Source organism: Megalops cyprinoides, chromosome 14 (assembly GCF_013368585.1).
Source record: "Megalops cyprinoides isolate fMegCyp1 chromosome 14, fMegCyp1.pri, whole genome shotgun sequence".
In the NCBI taxonomy this organism is placed as follows: domain Eukaryota; kingdom Metazoa; phylum Chordata; class Actinopteri; order Elopiformes; family Megalopidae; genus Megalops; species Megalops cyprinoides.
In genome coordinates, this window is record NC_050596.1 from 34,280,987 (window position 1) to 34,295,964 (window position 14,978).

Consider the following 14,978-nt stretch of genomic DNA (forward strand, 5'->3'; position numbering starts at 1 on the left):
AGCGTGTGTGTTTGTGTCTGTGTGTGTGTGAGCATGGCTGTGCTATTTTTGTCTCTCTGGTGGTGCGGGTGTGTGATGCGGCAGCTCTCTCTGCCGTTTGGTGAAGGACGGGCAGGGGGGCTGAGGCTCCCGCAGGACACAGGCTCTCTGAGGGACACCCCCCCCGACAGCCGGCTCCATCTGTGAGCCCCCCCTCACGGTTGAGAGGCTTTATGTAAGGGGTGCGGGTGTTTATGTAAGGGGTGCGGGTGTTTATGTAAGGGGGTATGGGACGGGTTTGGTGGGGTGGGTGAGGAGTGATGGGTGAGGAGCTGTGGGAGAGGGTGACACTGCCACAGTGGCCTGCCTGGTCTTCACCTGCTCTCCTCAGACACTCAGTGTCTCCAGTTGGTTTTTTATTTGGAGTTTTGTGGTTCGTGGTGCATTTAGAGCAGGCGGGGGGTGTCAGTGTATCGCAGGGATTGGAAGAAATTTTGGAAGCAGAGGATGAGGCTGAAGCAGGAGCTGGTTCTTATCTGGCCTAATGTAGGAATGTTTGGCTGTGTGGGTTTATGAATGCTGCTCAGAGACTTCATATGGATCCTAGTGAAGAGAGTTCATTGTGATCATCTGATCACCATTGTCCTCATGTCACAACTTTAAGCATTTAAGTGCCAAAAACTGACTCTCGTGAGTGAGTCATTAGCTGTGTAATTACTTGCTCTTCCCTGTCAGCTCTGATTATACTGTCTGATGTCATCCCAGTAAAGCCGTTATGCCTGGAACTGAGAGACAGAGAGGGGAGTGAGGTGTGGGGCATGCGCAGGTGGAGCACACCTGGAGCACACCTGGAGCAGGCTACACCCCCGAGCAGTGACTCCGCTCTAGGCTTTTATCTGGCTGCAGTGGGGGAGATAGGAGTCAGCGGGGTCACTGGGAGAAGGCAGTGACACAGCAGACAACATCGGTGTGGAGGTGAGCCACTCACCTGGGCTCAGGTTTTACCTGTGGTGACCAGCCCAAAGGCACGAGAGTGCCAGTAAGTTTGAATATTTTGGGGAATGTGTGTGACATTCCCACATAAGCAGCATCTCGTATCACTCTGCCTACACAGGTAGCATTCACAATACACACAGATACAAAACCTACCACTGGAGGTTTGACTTCAGTAGTGTTTCCACTGACATTTTGCATTTCAAAATGGCTCTAATAGGCAGTGGAGAGTAATTGATAACATATAGAGGAGCTCATTTTCTCCTGAGGCATGTTAGTGTAGACAGTAAGCAGTGATTGGAGTCTGGAATGGGCATTAGAGTTTGAAGGCCTCTTAATTCCACAGATAGAACATTGTGGGATACCTTGGGAGCCTAAATTGGTCTTGGTGCTGGTAGCAGCTGTTCACTTTAAAGTGGACTCCCACAGCACTCCCAGCAGTAAGCCTTTTAATGAAACCTGAACTGATGGGGACACAGATGGATGTGTGTGTGTGTGTGTGTGAGGCACAGGTGCAGCACAGGTAGTCTGGTAGAAACACACTGCGTGCAGCAGCAGTAACAGCAGCAGTAGCAGCAGCAGTAACAGCAGCAGCAGCAGTAACAGCAGCAGCAGCAACAGTAACAGCAGCAGCAGCAGCAGCAACAGCAACAGCAGCAGCAGTAACAGCAGCAGCAGCAGCAGCAGCAGCAGTAACAGCAGCAGCAGCAGTAACAGCAGCAGCAGCAGCAGCAGCAGCAGTAACAGCAGCAGCAGTAACAGCAGCAGCAGCAGTAACAGCAGTAACAGCAGCAGTAACAGCAGCAGCAGCAGCAGTAACAGCAGTAACAGCAGCAGTAACAGCAGCAGCAGCAGTAACAGCAGTAACAGCAGCAGTAGCAGCAGCAGTAGCAGCAGCAGTAACAGCAGCAGTAACAGCAGCAGTAACAGCAGCAGCAGCAGCAGCAGCAGCAGCAGCAGAAGTAACAGCAGTAACAGCAGTAACAGCAGCAGCAGCAGAAGTAACAGCAGTAACAGCAGTAACAGCAGCAGCAGCAGAAGTAACAGCAGTAACAGCAGCAGCAGCAGAAGTAACAGAAGTAACAGCAGCAGCAGCAGCAGTAACAGCAGCAGCAGCAGAAGTAACAGCAGTAACAGCAGTAACAGCAGCAGCAGCAGAAGTAACAGCAGTAACAGCAGCAGCAGCAGAAGTAACAGAAGTAACAGCAGTAACAGCAGCAGTAACAGCAGCAGCAGCAGTAACAGCAGTAACAGCAGCAGCAGCAGCAGTAACAGCAGCAGCAGCAGCAGCAGCAGCAGCAGCAGCAGCAGCAGCAGCAGCAGTAACAGCAGCAGCAGCAGCAGTAACAGCAGCAGCAGCAGCAGCAGTAACAGCAGCAGTAACAGCAGCAGCAGTAACAGCAGCAGCAGCAGCAGCAGTAACAGCAGCAGCAGCAGTAACAGCAGCAGCAGCAGAAGTAACAGCAGTAACAGCAGTAACAGCAGCAGCAGCAGCAGTAACAGCAGCAGCAGCAGCAGCAGTAACAGCAGCAGCAGCAGTAACAGCAGCAGCAGCAGCAGCTTTGCTCAGAGAGGGGCTGATAGCACTGTCCCAGTGTGTGTGAGAGACAGCGGCGTGTGTGTGTGTGTGTGTGTGTGTGTGTGTGTGTGTGTGTGTGTGTGAGAGACAGCGGCGTGTGTGTGTGTGAGAGGGCGACAGCAGTGTGTGTGTGTGTGTGCTGTGTGTGCTGGTGTGTGTGTGTGCTGTGTGTGCTGTGTGTGTGTGTGTGCTGGTGTGTGCTGCTGTGCAGGCTGGGCTCTGTCTGTGTGTGTTTGTTGGCACGGGGGGGCTGTTGAGTGCAGTGTGAATGTGGAGCTTTGCTGGGGGGTGTGGGGGGGTGGGGGGGGTGGTAGCGTCTCTGGGGCCGAGTCCCTGGATTAAAGGATCAGCCCTGATTATCCCGCCTCTCTGTCTCTGTGCTGAAAGCTGTTCGCTGTGGGCAGCAGGCATCTGTGTGCAGAGTGCTGGTGTTGCTCTGTCCTTCAGCAGGTCTGACAGCAGCGTCGCGCTCACTCGGTCTGTGGGGGCCGCTGGACCGGGCCCTCGCCGAAAAGCCAGACGTTATTAGCGGGATAAAAGCCACTGACATCATCAATAACTGATGGGAGACTCTGGATTACCGTTAGCGAGCCAATCATTGTGCCTTCAGCAGAAACGCTATCCATCCCTCTCATACATCCCTTCATCTGTTAAATCAGACCGTTACCAGCTTTTTATCAGTGGGCCGTGTGGTGCTGACAGGCCCTCAGCACAGAATACAGTGTAGATGTGTGTGTTAGAGCTGAGTGCTCTGGACTTCACCTCCTTTCCCCCATTGCTGGGTGCAGGGTGCTTGCTGCGGAGAATGCGATTGGTCGGGCTGCACTGGGTGTCACATGATCCAGCGGTGCTCTGGAACACTGGTCCTGCTTTACTGCTTAACCGTGAAGAGCTGGACCAACACAGAGAGCAGCAGGAACCAGGCAGTGAGCAGGGGAACAGGATCCAGGCAGGGGGACAGGATCCAGGCAGGGGAACAGGATCCAGGCTGTGAGCAGGGGAACAGGATCCAGGCTGTGAACAAGGGGAACAGGATCCAGGCTGTGAACAAGGGGAACAGGATCCAGGCAGGGGAACAGGATCCAGGCTGTGAACAAGGGGAACAGGATCCAGGCAGGGGAACAGGATCCAGGCTGTGAACAAGGGGAACAGGATCCAGGCTGTGAGCAGGGGAACAGGATCCAGGCAGGGGGACAGGATCCAGGCAAGGGAACAGGATCCAGGCAGGGGGACAGGATCCAGGCAAGGGAACAGGATCCAGGCAGGGGGACAGGATCCAGGCAGGGGAACAGGATCCAGGCAGGGGAACAGGATCCAGGCAGGGGGACAGGATCCAGGCTGTGAGCAGGGGAACAGGATCCAGGCTGTGAACAAGGGGAACAGGATCCAGGCTGTGAACAAGGGGAACAGGATCCAGGCAGGGGAACAGGATCCAGGCTGTGAACAAGGGGAACAGGATCCAGGCAGGGGAACAGGATCCAGGCTGTGAACAAGGGGAACAGGATCCAGGCAGGGGGACAGGATCCAGGCAGGGGAACAGGATCCAGGCAGGGGGACAGGATCCAGGCTGTGAGCAGGGGAACAGGATCCAGGCTGTGAACAAGGGGAACAGGATCCAGGCAGGGGAACAGGATCCAGGCTGTGAACAAGGGGAACAGGATCCAAGCAGGGGAACAGGATCCAGGCTGTGAACAAGGGGAACAGGATCCAAGCAGGGGAACAGGATCCAGGCTGTGAACAAGGGGAACAGGATCCAAGCAGGGGAACAGGATCCAGGCTGTGAACAAGGGGAACAGGATCCAGGCTGTGAACAAGGGGAACAGGATCCAGGCTGTGAGCAGGGAACATGCTGTAGCGTGAAGGGCAGCAGAGGGGTTGGCGTCTCTGTGCATCTGAAGGCTCTGCAGCAGGAGCCATTAATCCAGTGCAGTGCTGACGACTGGCAGGATAAATACACAGAGGAAGCCATTATGTACATAATGCCAGACTGTGACACATTAATAGCGATGCTTTCCTGGGCACTGTGACCTGCTAAAAACCCTCTTTGTATGAGATGGAAGGACACAGTATGTGTGTGTGTGTGTGAGAGTACGTGTGTGTGTGTGTGTGTGTGTGTGACAGTGAGTGTGTGTGAGTGTCTGTGAGTGTGTGTGTGTGTGTGTGTGTGACTGTGTGTGTGTGTGTGTGAGTGGGTATGTGAGTAAGTGTGATTGAGTGTGAGTGTGTGTGTGTGTGTGTGTGTGTGTGAGTGAATGGGTGTGTGAGTGAGTGTATGTGTGTGTGTGTGTGTGAGTGGGTATGTGAGTGAGTGTGAGTGTATGTGTGTGTGTGTGTGTGTGTGTGTGTGTGTGTGTGTGTGTGTGTGTGTGTGTGTGTGGGTGTGTGAGTGAGTGTGAGTGTGTGAGTGAGTGTGTGTGTGAGTGAGTGGGTGTGTGTGTGAGTGTAATCCTGCTGCAGGTTGTGGTCTCTGGTCTCTGGGTGGAATTACAGTGCTGGGCGCGTTGCACAGTGTGTTACCTGAGAACGTCTCCTTCCCGCACTCTCAGCCGCCTGCATTATGGATGAGCTGCCAGCCTCTCACCGTGATCCAGTTTCCCACAATGCCACACTACCCTGCAGCTGGGGGCCGAGCTTCCAATCACACCCCACTCAGTGCACGCACACGCTCTGCTCCCCCGGCAGATTCCAGCTCAGTCTGCGTAGCTCAACATGATGTTGCTTTTTCTGTCTTTTCAGCGCAGGGACAGGACAGCGTAGGGCTGGTCCGTCTGCGCGCGGAAATCAGCTTCACTTGGTCGTATGATTCAGTCCGCAGGGTGGCAGTTTTACTGTATAAACCTGATTCAGCTCATATTTCAGCACCTTCAGGAATAACAGTATATCAGTATCTATCCTGTATGTTTGCCACAAATCCCCAGTGCAGTACAGTGTATCAGCTGTAGGGGGCAGAATTCTAAATGCAAGGGCTTTTTTCCAGGGCTGTAAGCTGCATGTATCACTGCACTCTGTCCTCCGTGTTTAATTCATCTGAGACAGAAGTAACTCTCTGCTCTGAAAGCTGCTCCACCCTCAGGCCGGTTTCTGATTTATGTAACTACCAGAGGAGCTAAAGAGTGTGGATTTTCTCTGTCACTGTGTTTATTAATAATGTTGCTGCATTTCTCTATGTCCTGGGCTTGGCGACAGGCTGTGTTGGGTTTGGATCTGATAATGCGCTGGGTCTGTTAATCCTGGCAGACGGGTGATTGGGCTCTGAGCTTCATGTGCATGTGATTGGACCGTGGCAGCTGCCCCCAAACCCCTCCCCCCCTTCCTGTTGTAGACCCCATCCGGCCGGATGAAAAACATAATCGTCATGACGTTAATCTCTGTCAATCCGAGAGTGGAGGGAGAGTGGGAGGGGCTCATCACTCCCTGCTGCTTTCTACACAGCCTGCTAGGGATCAGAGTGTCCTACAACCCGCGTTTTCCGCCCAGCTGAGGCCGGGGCTCCTGCAGGTGTTGCTGCTGCCTGAGGCCCTCAGAGGCAGGCTGACCTGTCCGTGTGTCTGTTTTACAGGCCTGTCCCCGGTGAGCCGGCACAGGAGCGCGTGTTAGGAAGGGTCCCGCCTCTCTCCGCGGCGCTGCACACACTGCATCATGGGAAGCTCGCCGGAGGTGCTGTCCTGGACGTCATGTCCCAGCCTGCTGGTGGGGAAGCTGAAGGAGGAGCTGAAGCTGTCCGTCGTGGGAGACGCCATGAAGAAGGCCAGCGGGACTCCGCCCCCTCCGCCCTCCCCCCCGCGCATCATTGCAGACCTGGCCCCGCCCCCGCCCGCGCCCCCGCCCCCGTCCCCGCCTCCACACCTGCTGCAGGTGCCCCGGCAGGGCGAGGACTCTGTGCTGGGGGGCAGCAGCCCCCCCGCCACCGTGCTGAGCGAGGACTCGTCCCGCGAGCACAGGCACTTCGACAACAGTGTGCTGCAGCTGCAGGAGCAGGAGGCGGAGTCTCCGGGCTCGGGCGGGGTCGGGGGGCAGGGTGAGGACGACGACGGCAGCAGGGGGGGGCCCGCGGAGCACATCAGGGGCGGCTCCCACCCCCACCCTCACGACGACATCAAGCTGCACTTCCAGAGGGCGGGAAACAGCGGCTTCCTGGAGGGGCTCTTTGGCTGCCTGCGGCCCGTCTGGAACATCATCGGGAAGAGCTACTCCACTGACTACAAGCTGCAGCAGCAGGGTGAGGCATCCCAGCATCCCCCGCACCCCCAGCACCCCAGCATCCCCAGCATCCCCAGCATCCCCAGCATCCCCAGCAGCCCCAGCATCCCCAGTATCCCCAGTATCCCAGCATCCCCCGCACCCCCAGCATCCCAGCATCCCCAGCATCCCCTGCACCCCCCGCACCCCCAGCATCCCCAGCATCCCCAGCATCCCCCGCACCCCCAGCATCCCAGCATCCCCAGCATCCCCTGCACCCCCCGCACCCCCAGCATCCCAGCATCCCCCGCACCCCCAGCACCCCAGCATCCCAGCATCCCCTGCACCCCCAGCACCCCAGCATCCCAGCATCCCCCGCACCCCCAGCACCCCATCATGCCAGCATCCCAGCATCCCCCGCACCCCCAGCATCCCAGCAGCCCCTGCACCCCCCGCACCCCCAGCAGCCCCTGCACCCCCAGCATCCCCCGCACCCCCAGCATCCCAGCAGCCCCTGCACCCCCAGTATCCCAGCAGCCCCTGCACCCCCAGTATCCCAGCAGCCCCTGCACCCCCAGTATCCCAGAATGTTTTAGTGTGTAGTAGTCTGGCTGCACTGATGCTAACACTGGCATAGTGACACAGCTGATTTCAATCGTGATGATTGACAGTTCTGATGCTGAAACTTCTGATGACAGTGAGGAAGTGTAACAGGTATAAACACTGATGATGGTGCTGATGCTGATTGGTCTGCCTGTAGACCAATGGGAGGTGCCGTTTGAGGAGATCTCGGAGCTGCAGTGGTTGGGCAGTGGGGCGCAAGGCGCCGTCTTCCTGGGAAAGTTCCGCTCCGAGGAGGTGGCCATCAAGAAAGTCCGCGAGCAAAAGGAGACCGACATCAAGCACCTGCGCAAACTCAGGCACCCCAACATCATCGGCTTCAAGTGAGTCCTAAAGTCAGCATGCACATTCTAAACGCAGTAACACAGACACCCAAACGCAGTAACACAGACACCCCAACATCATCGGCTTTAAGTGGGTGAACCAGCTCCTGTTCCTATAGTACACACACACACACACACACACACACACATACACACACACACACAGAAAACCACGCACACACATACACACACAGAAAACCACACACACACACACAGAAAACCACGCACACACATACACACACAGAAAACCACACACACACCAGCTCACTCAGACGCGCACTGGTATGTGTGGAAGTTGTATGTATCTCTCCAGCTTCACCCTGCTGCTGTAAGCCACACTAAGCCTTTTGGTGAAACTCCTCACTGTGCTGAGAGCTGAGCTGAATGTAATTACTCAGCACTTTATGAATGGCTGGGAGTGTCTTCTGGTTATCACTAATATTTAAACTCTAATGTAGTCTTTGTTTTTTCGTTTCGGTGTGTGTGTGTGTGTGTGTGTGTACGTGTGTGTGTGTGTACGTGTGTGTGTGTGTGTGTGTGTGTGTGTACGTGTGTGTGTGTGTGTGTACACGTGTGTACGTGTGTGTGTGTGTGTGTGTAACAGGGGTGTTTGCACTCAGGCCCCGTGCTACTGCATCATCATGGAGTACTGTGCCCAGGGCCAGCTGTACGAGGTGCTGCGGGGGGGGCGCAAAGTCACCCCCCGCCTGCTGGTGGACTGGGCCTCAGGCATCGCCAGCGGCATGAACTACCTGCACCTCCACAAGATCATCCACCGAGACCTCAAATCCCCCAAGTAAGACCATCCACCGAGACCTCAGATCCCCCAAGTAAGACCTTCCAGACACCTCAGATCCCCCAAGTAAGACCATCCACCGAGACCTCAGATCCCCCAAGTAAGACCATCCACCGAGACCTCAAATCCCCCAAGTAAGACCATCCACCGAGACCTCAGATCCCCCAAGTAAGACCTTCCAGACACCTCAGATCCCCCAAGTAAGACCATGCACAGAGAGAGCGCTGTGATCTTGGAATCACAGTTGAGATTTTCTGACCAGAGGAGCTATATGAGGACTTGTGCCCTTTAGGTCCAGGGAGAATTTGCTTGTCGCTTTGGATAGAAGTAATGAGCCAAATTTCGATGAGTCAGCTGTAGCAGGAACAGTAGCTGCAGGGCATTTACATTTAAAATGGTCATTTGTATAGCCAAGGACGGTCTTGCACTGAGCCAGTTACATCGTCCGTGACACATTTACAGCTGGATATTTGCAGGAATAGTGTGTGTGTGAGCAGAGTCCTGGTGGGGGTGCTGTTTCCCTGTGTCAGACATAATGAATCTCATGCTCTGATCCGCTGTGATGTGTGCAGGGGTTCCTCTGTAACATGGGGAGGTCTTACTGATCTTATTTTGTCCTCTCCCGCTCCCCCCAGTGTTTTAGTCACACACAATGACACTGTGAAGATCTCGGACTTTGGTACCTCTAAAGAGCTCAGCGACAAGAGCACCAAGATGTCGTTCGCGGGCACCGTGGCCTGGATGGCTCCAGAGGTGATCCGCAACGAGCCCGTGTCCGAGAAGGTGGACATCTGGTGAGGGACGGTCACCTGGTCACTCTCAGAGCCTCTGATCAAACTGGCTTTGATATCTGAGGTTAAGATGTTTCATTTGTGTAATACTTGCCGGAACAGTCAGTCAATCACTTAAATGTGTTTAAAAATAGAGATAGTGTGTGATATACTATTTTTAAAATAAGATACATATGAATGTTCCCAGCTTTCTGTCTGCAAGCCAGCATGGTTGAAGTAGGCTGCAATATCTGTGTGAATAATCAGACGTGTTTTCCTTCTTGCCTGCTGCCTGCCATTATTACTTCGATATGATTTTTAAATGACACACTCAGTCCCAAAGGATCACTCCACAACAGCAGTGTTATACTGCATCACATAAAGCATGTGTATATTACATTAAATAGTAAATACATGTAAATCTTACCATAAAAATAAGCTTTGCCAGTAAAGCCCTGCTTTCTGTCGCTGCCCTGCAGGTCGTTCGGGGTGGTGCTGTGGGAGCTGCTGACGGGAGAGATCCCCTATAAGGACGTGGACTCCTCCGCCATCATCTGGGGCGTGGGCAGCAACAGCCTGCACCTGCCCGTGCCCTCCACCTGCCCCGACGGCTTCAAGATCCTCATGAAGCAGACATGGTGAGTCCTGCCTCCCTCCTCTCTCTCTCCCTCTCCTCCTCCCAGGCATCTTCACCCTCCCTCACTCTCTCCCTCTCTCCCTCTCTCTCTCTCTCTCTCCCTCTCTCCCTCTCTCTCCCTCGCCTCCTCCCAGGCAGGGGAAGCCCAGGAACAGGCCCTCTTTCCGGCAGATTCTCTTGCACCTGGACATCGCCTCTGCAGACGTGCTGGGCACCCCTCAGGAGACCTACTTCAAGTCCCAGGTGAGCAGCTGTTCTCCTGCAGCTGCAGGCAGCATCAAACAAAGCAGTTTAGCTGTGAGGAGAACTCACAAATCTGGAATATTTGTGTGTGTGTGTGTGTGTGTGTGTGTGTGTGTGTGTGTGTGTGTGTGTGCGTGTGTGCGTGTGTGCGTGTGTGCGTGTGTGCGTGTGTGCGTGTGTGTGTGTGTGTGTGCATGCGTGTGCATGTGCATGTGCGTGTGTGTGTGTGTGTGTGTGCATGCGTGTGTGTGTGTGTGTGCGTGTGTGCGTGTGTGTGCGTGTGTGCGTGTGTGCGTGTGTGTGTGTGTGTGTGTGTGTCTGGTGTGTTTACCAGGCGGAGTGGAGGGAGGAGGTGAAGAAGCACTTTGAGAAGATTAAGAGTGAGGGCACCTGTATCCACCAGCTGGACGAGGAGCTGATCCGGCGCAGGAGAGACGAGCTCAGGTGAGGGAGAGAGAGGGAGGGAGAGGGAGGGTGGGGAGGGAGAGAGAGAGAAGGAGAGAGAGAGGGTGGTGAGAAAAAGAGAGAGGGAGAGGGAGGGAGAGGGGGAGACCCCTCCCCACCACCACACTGTGCATCGTCCTCTTTCTGAGACTCTTTCTCCCCCCAGGCACGCCCTGGATATCCGGGAGCACTATGAGAGGAAGCTGGAGAGAGCCAATAACCTGTACATGGAGCTGAGTGCCATCATGCTGCAGCTGGAGGTTCGAGAGAAGGAGCTGATGAAGTAAGAAGTGTCTGAGTGCAGCAGCTCTGACAGCAGCCCCCCCCCCCGCCCCCCCATCACTGCCTGATCTCTGCTGTGCAGGAAGCTCTCTGATTGCTCTGTAATATGCTGTATCACACTGGATTCTGCTGCACTTTGGAGTCAGTTTATTATTAGCGGAAGCTGAGTGCCAGGCACCCAGGACCCGCACAGTGAGTCATTAATGTCTGATCCGCTGAGAGCAGCAGACTGTGCGCTGATCTCTGGGTGTGTGACTGACCTGTGTGGACACAGGGCTGGAGGTTTAATATGCCAGAAATACAAACCCATAAACCCATTTCCTTTGCTTTATAAATTAATTTATTTATTGCTCAGATATCTATAAGATTATGTGGTGGAACATTATTAAATATTATTGTTATTTTGTTAATGTTTATTTGGCAGAGTGCCTTACAAGGTCAGCACTGCGAAACACAGTTAGGGCAGTGAGGGCGTGGGTGCGGAGCAGCAGGTGAGGCGGGTGATGGGGGAAATGCAGGCCGTGAGGCACACAGGGCTCAGTGGCGGCTCGCTGTCCCCACAGGAGGGAGCAGGCAGTGGAGAAGAAGTATCCCGGCATGTACAAGCGGCACCTGGTGCGGCCGATCGTCAGGCCCAACGCTGTGGAGAAGCTGATCAAGAAGAAGAGCAGCCTGTCCCACAAGCCCAGCGCGCCTGCCCCCAAGAGGTCAGAGGTCACGCCTCCTCCTCCAGCAGATCAGGGCAGGATGCACCTCCTGCGTTTAACGTGTGCCATTTGCTGTGTTTCTCACCTCCACTCAATCCAGCGAGGTGTCTGTGGAGTTACCATAGTTATCTATGACCTCTGACCTCTGACGACTCCCCATGTCCCATGCAGACCGGACCTGCTCCGCTCGGATGGGATCCCCAGTGTGGACGTGCTGCCCCCCCCCTCGCCGCTGGCCACGCCCCCAGGGAAGGCGCGGTACCGGAGCAAACCGCGGCACCGCCGGGCCAACAGCAAGGGCAGCCACAGCGAGCTCCCCACCCTGCCGCTCCCGCCGCTGCTGCAGCACCACCACCGCCTGCTCCCAGAGGGCGCTGTTCTGCCGCTGCAGGGCCGCGAGGACGCTGTCGCCAACTGCGCCAATGACCTGCGCTACTTCGGCCCGGCGGCTGCGCTGCGCAGCCCTCAGACCGACCTGCTGCAGCGGTGCGTGTCGGGTTCCAGCCCCGACCTCCTGACCAGCACGGCGGCGGCGGCAGCGGCCTCACGGCCCGGCCCTCTCTGCCCCTGCTGCCAGACACACCCGCTCCCCGGCTGCCTGCACTGCCGGGACACCCCGCCCTCCCCCAGCCACCCCGAGCTGCCCCACTACTCCCTGCTCAGCACCTGTGAGGGGTCCCCAGCACCCGCCCCCCGCACCCCCATCACCGTCCCTGAGGGCGGAGCCCAGGAGGAGGAGGCGGGGCCACAGCCAGAGGCCTCCCCCGGCCTGCCTTGCACCCTGAGACCTCTGAGGACGGTGAGATCAGAGACCCCTCCTGTTTGCATGCTAACTCCCCCACAGCCGGCCAGTGGGGACATACCTAACGCACGGCACGGGTATTGGTGCTGTCTGAGCCGTCTGTGCTTGCTCTAGGCTTCATTACACAGCGGAGCTCCTGTGAAAGTTCTGTAATGGGTGGGCTCCAGCAGGGGTTGGAGATGGTGACCTAATGCAGAGTGATCTGATGATGGCTACTGCCGTTGGTTGCTTCCAGGGCGGAGACGAGTCGTCCGAAGAGGAGGAGGGAGAGGTCGACAGTGAGGTGGAGTTTCCACGGAGACAGAGGTACGAGACCTACACTGCCTGCACTACAGGCCCAAAGCTCAGGGTAACTACCCGGGAGAAAGACAGTGATGTTGCACTACAGCTCGCAGAACTACAACTCCCTACATTCAATAACATTCAATAACATTCAACTGATACTGAAACGTTTCAGATCACTGGTGCTTCATGAGAGTGTTAAATGGCAGGCAGGCTAACCAACAGACCTGAGAAGCTTCAGGCAATCAGAGTGGCATTAAAGGACACATGCTAATAACAGAGACCATCACACAGCCCATGGTTACTCTGGTCAATGGCCTTTTGAGATGAGTGATCCAGCAAGCCTGGCTTTCACTCACTGAGGGGAGGTGAAGGTGCCAGGATTAGCACTCTGAGACACACTGGCCTCTTATGGCTCCATAAACAATATCAATATCAACCCAGGGACTTGTAGTTGAAATTGATTTCCTTTTGTTTGTACATATTCCATGGGCCCTTTTGCGAATGATTGAATCCGTTCATTACTGTTACAGCACTTGGGAAATGATGAAAAAGTGAAAATGATGTTTTTTTCTGTTCATGAAAGAAGATAACCAACAAAAAATATATATCACTGCCTGTGTGTGTGGTTTATCACCCCCCCCCCGCCCCCCCCCAGGCCTCACCGCTGCATGAGCGGCTTCCAGTCCTACTCCACCTTCAGCTCGGAGAACCTGTCAGGGTCGGACGGGGAGGAGGGGAACACCAGCGACCGCTCGCACAGCGGGCCCCTGGACCGTCTGAGCGGCAGCCAGGAGGAGCAGCTGGATGAGCTCCTGTCCCACACGCCCGACCTCCCCATCGACATCTCCACACAGTCCGATGGGCTCTCCGACAAGGAGTGCGCGGTACGCCGTGTCAAGACCCAGATCTCCCTGGGGAAGCTGTGCTCCGACGAGGTCAGCGCTCCCGCCTCTTCCTCTGCCTCTCCGCTTCCTCTTCCTGAGCCTCTCCGCTTCCTCTTCCTGAGCCTCTCCGCTTCCTCTTCCTCTGCCTCTCCGCTTCCTCTTCCTGAGCCTCTCCGCTTCCTCTTCCTGAGCCTCTCCGCTTCCTCTTCCTGAGCCTCTCCGCTTCCTCTTCCTGAGCCTCTCCGCTTCCTCTTCCTGTGCCTCTCCGCTTCCTCTTCCTGAGCCTCTCCGCTTCCTCTTCCTATGCCTCTCCGCTTCCTCTTCCTGTGCCTCTCCGCTTCCTCTTCCTGAGCCTCTCCGCTTCCTCTTCTCTTTTTCCTCTTCCTCCTTTCTCTTCCACTTCTGTTTCCTGTTTCTCTCTGCTTCCTCTTCCTCCTCTCTTTTTCCTGTTCTTCTAGCAGTCCATCTTTCTCCATGCTGCTTCTTCCTCTTCCTTGTTTCCTGATGCAGCACAGTCCCCAGGGGCTGTCAAGGGGACTGATGCAGTGATTATGTATGCTGAGCAAGCCTCTCTCTGGACTCTGTGTTTCCCAGAATGCACTGCACTTTGGGGAGTCAGACTGCGATTCCTCCGAGGCTGAGTGTTCGGACGCCACCGTGAGGAACACCAAGCCCTGCGGCCCCTCCACCTGGTGATCCACACCCCTCACCTGTGCCCTCCACCAACACCTGCAATAAAGAGATCACACTGCAAGCAGACCCTAACCCTAACCCTCACACTATCCCTGCCCTACCCTAACACTAACACTAACTCCTAACCCCTAACTCCTAACCCTTACGCCTTAACCCTAACCCTAACCCTATACCCAACACTCAACAGCCTTCCCCGGCCCTCTCTCCACTACCTTAGGAACTCAGCGCTGCGCAAGACAGGGACTTTGTTTTGTCAAGTAATAATGTAGCTACTGTAACATTCATAGTTTATTTTTGTCCAAGTTTAACAAGTAAAAAATGTCTGTAAAGATGCAAAATGAACAAAGAAAACAGAAGCATGTGATCAGTGGACAGTGCTGAAAGCGGGGGCCCTGCAGCAGCGGTGTCGCTGGGGGGGCTCGTCCCACCTCCTTCTGCACAGCGTGGACCGTTCCAACCCAGGACCACAGAGGGGGTGCATTTAACCCTGAAGCTCCCCGCTCGCTAGCACTGCCTCTCTGAAGTGGACAAGCCTGGCTGTTTTCCTTGTGAGTTTACAGAGACATGCCCCCCCACTCTCTGTGACAACAGGGGGAATTACAGCTTAATCACCAGCATGAACAGTACCCCCCTCCCAACCTCTCCAAATGGATCATTCCAGTACCCTCAGATCGAGCCACCTAGCATGTCTGCTCGGCCTCTAATGCAAGACTGTCTGAAGAGCATGAGTCATGTTGCCAGGGAAACGGACAAGTACATTC

The 14,978-nt window shown here is 55.4% G+C and overlaps 1 protein-coding gene across 2 annotated transcripts in view; it reads left to right on the plus strand.

Moving 5' to 3' along the window:
- Nucleotides 1-14,451, plus strand: part of LOC118788690 (mitogen-activated protein kinase kinase kinase 13-like) — a 25,570-nt gene extending 11,119 nt beyond the window's left edge. For both annotated transcript variants that reach the window (XM_036544695.1, XM_036544696.1), the window contains exons 3-15: nt 6,111-6,770; nt 7,491-7,674; nt 8,279-8,470; nt 9,106-9,264; nt 9,720-9,878; nt 10,012-10,120; nt 10,455-10,564; nt 10,731-10,847; nt 11,410-11,553; nt 11,725-12,352; nt 12,591-12,661; nt 13,296-13,575; nt 14,119-14,451. In XM_036544695.1, the coding sequence (XP_036400588.1) occupies nt 6,191-6,770; nt 7,491-7,674; nt 8,279-8,470; nt 9,106-9,264; nt 9,720-9,878; nt 10,012-10,120; nt 10,455-10,564; nt 10,731-10,847; nt 11,410-11,553; nt 11,725-12,352; nt 12,591-12,661; nt 13,296-13,575; nt 14,119-14,220 (2,835 nt within the window). In that variant the 5' untranslated portion in view covers nt 6,111-6,190 and the 3' untranslated portion in view covers nt 14,221-14,451. The remainder of the gene's footprint in view (nt 1-6,110; nt 6,771-7,490; nt 7,675-8,278; nt 8,471-9,105; nt 9,265-9,719; nt 9,879-10,011; nt 10,121-10,454; nt 10,565-10,730; nt 10,848-11,409; nt 11,554-11,724; nt 12,353-12,590; nt 12,662-13,295; nt 13,576-14,118) is intronic.
- The last annotated feature ends 527 nt before the right edge of the window (nt 14,452-14,978 follow it).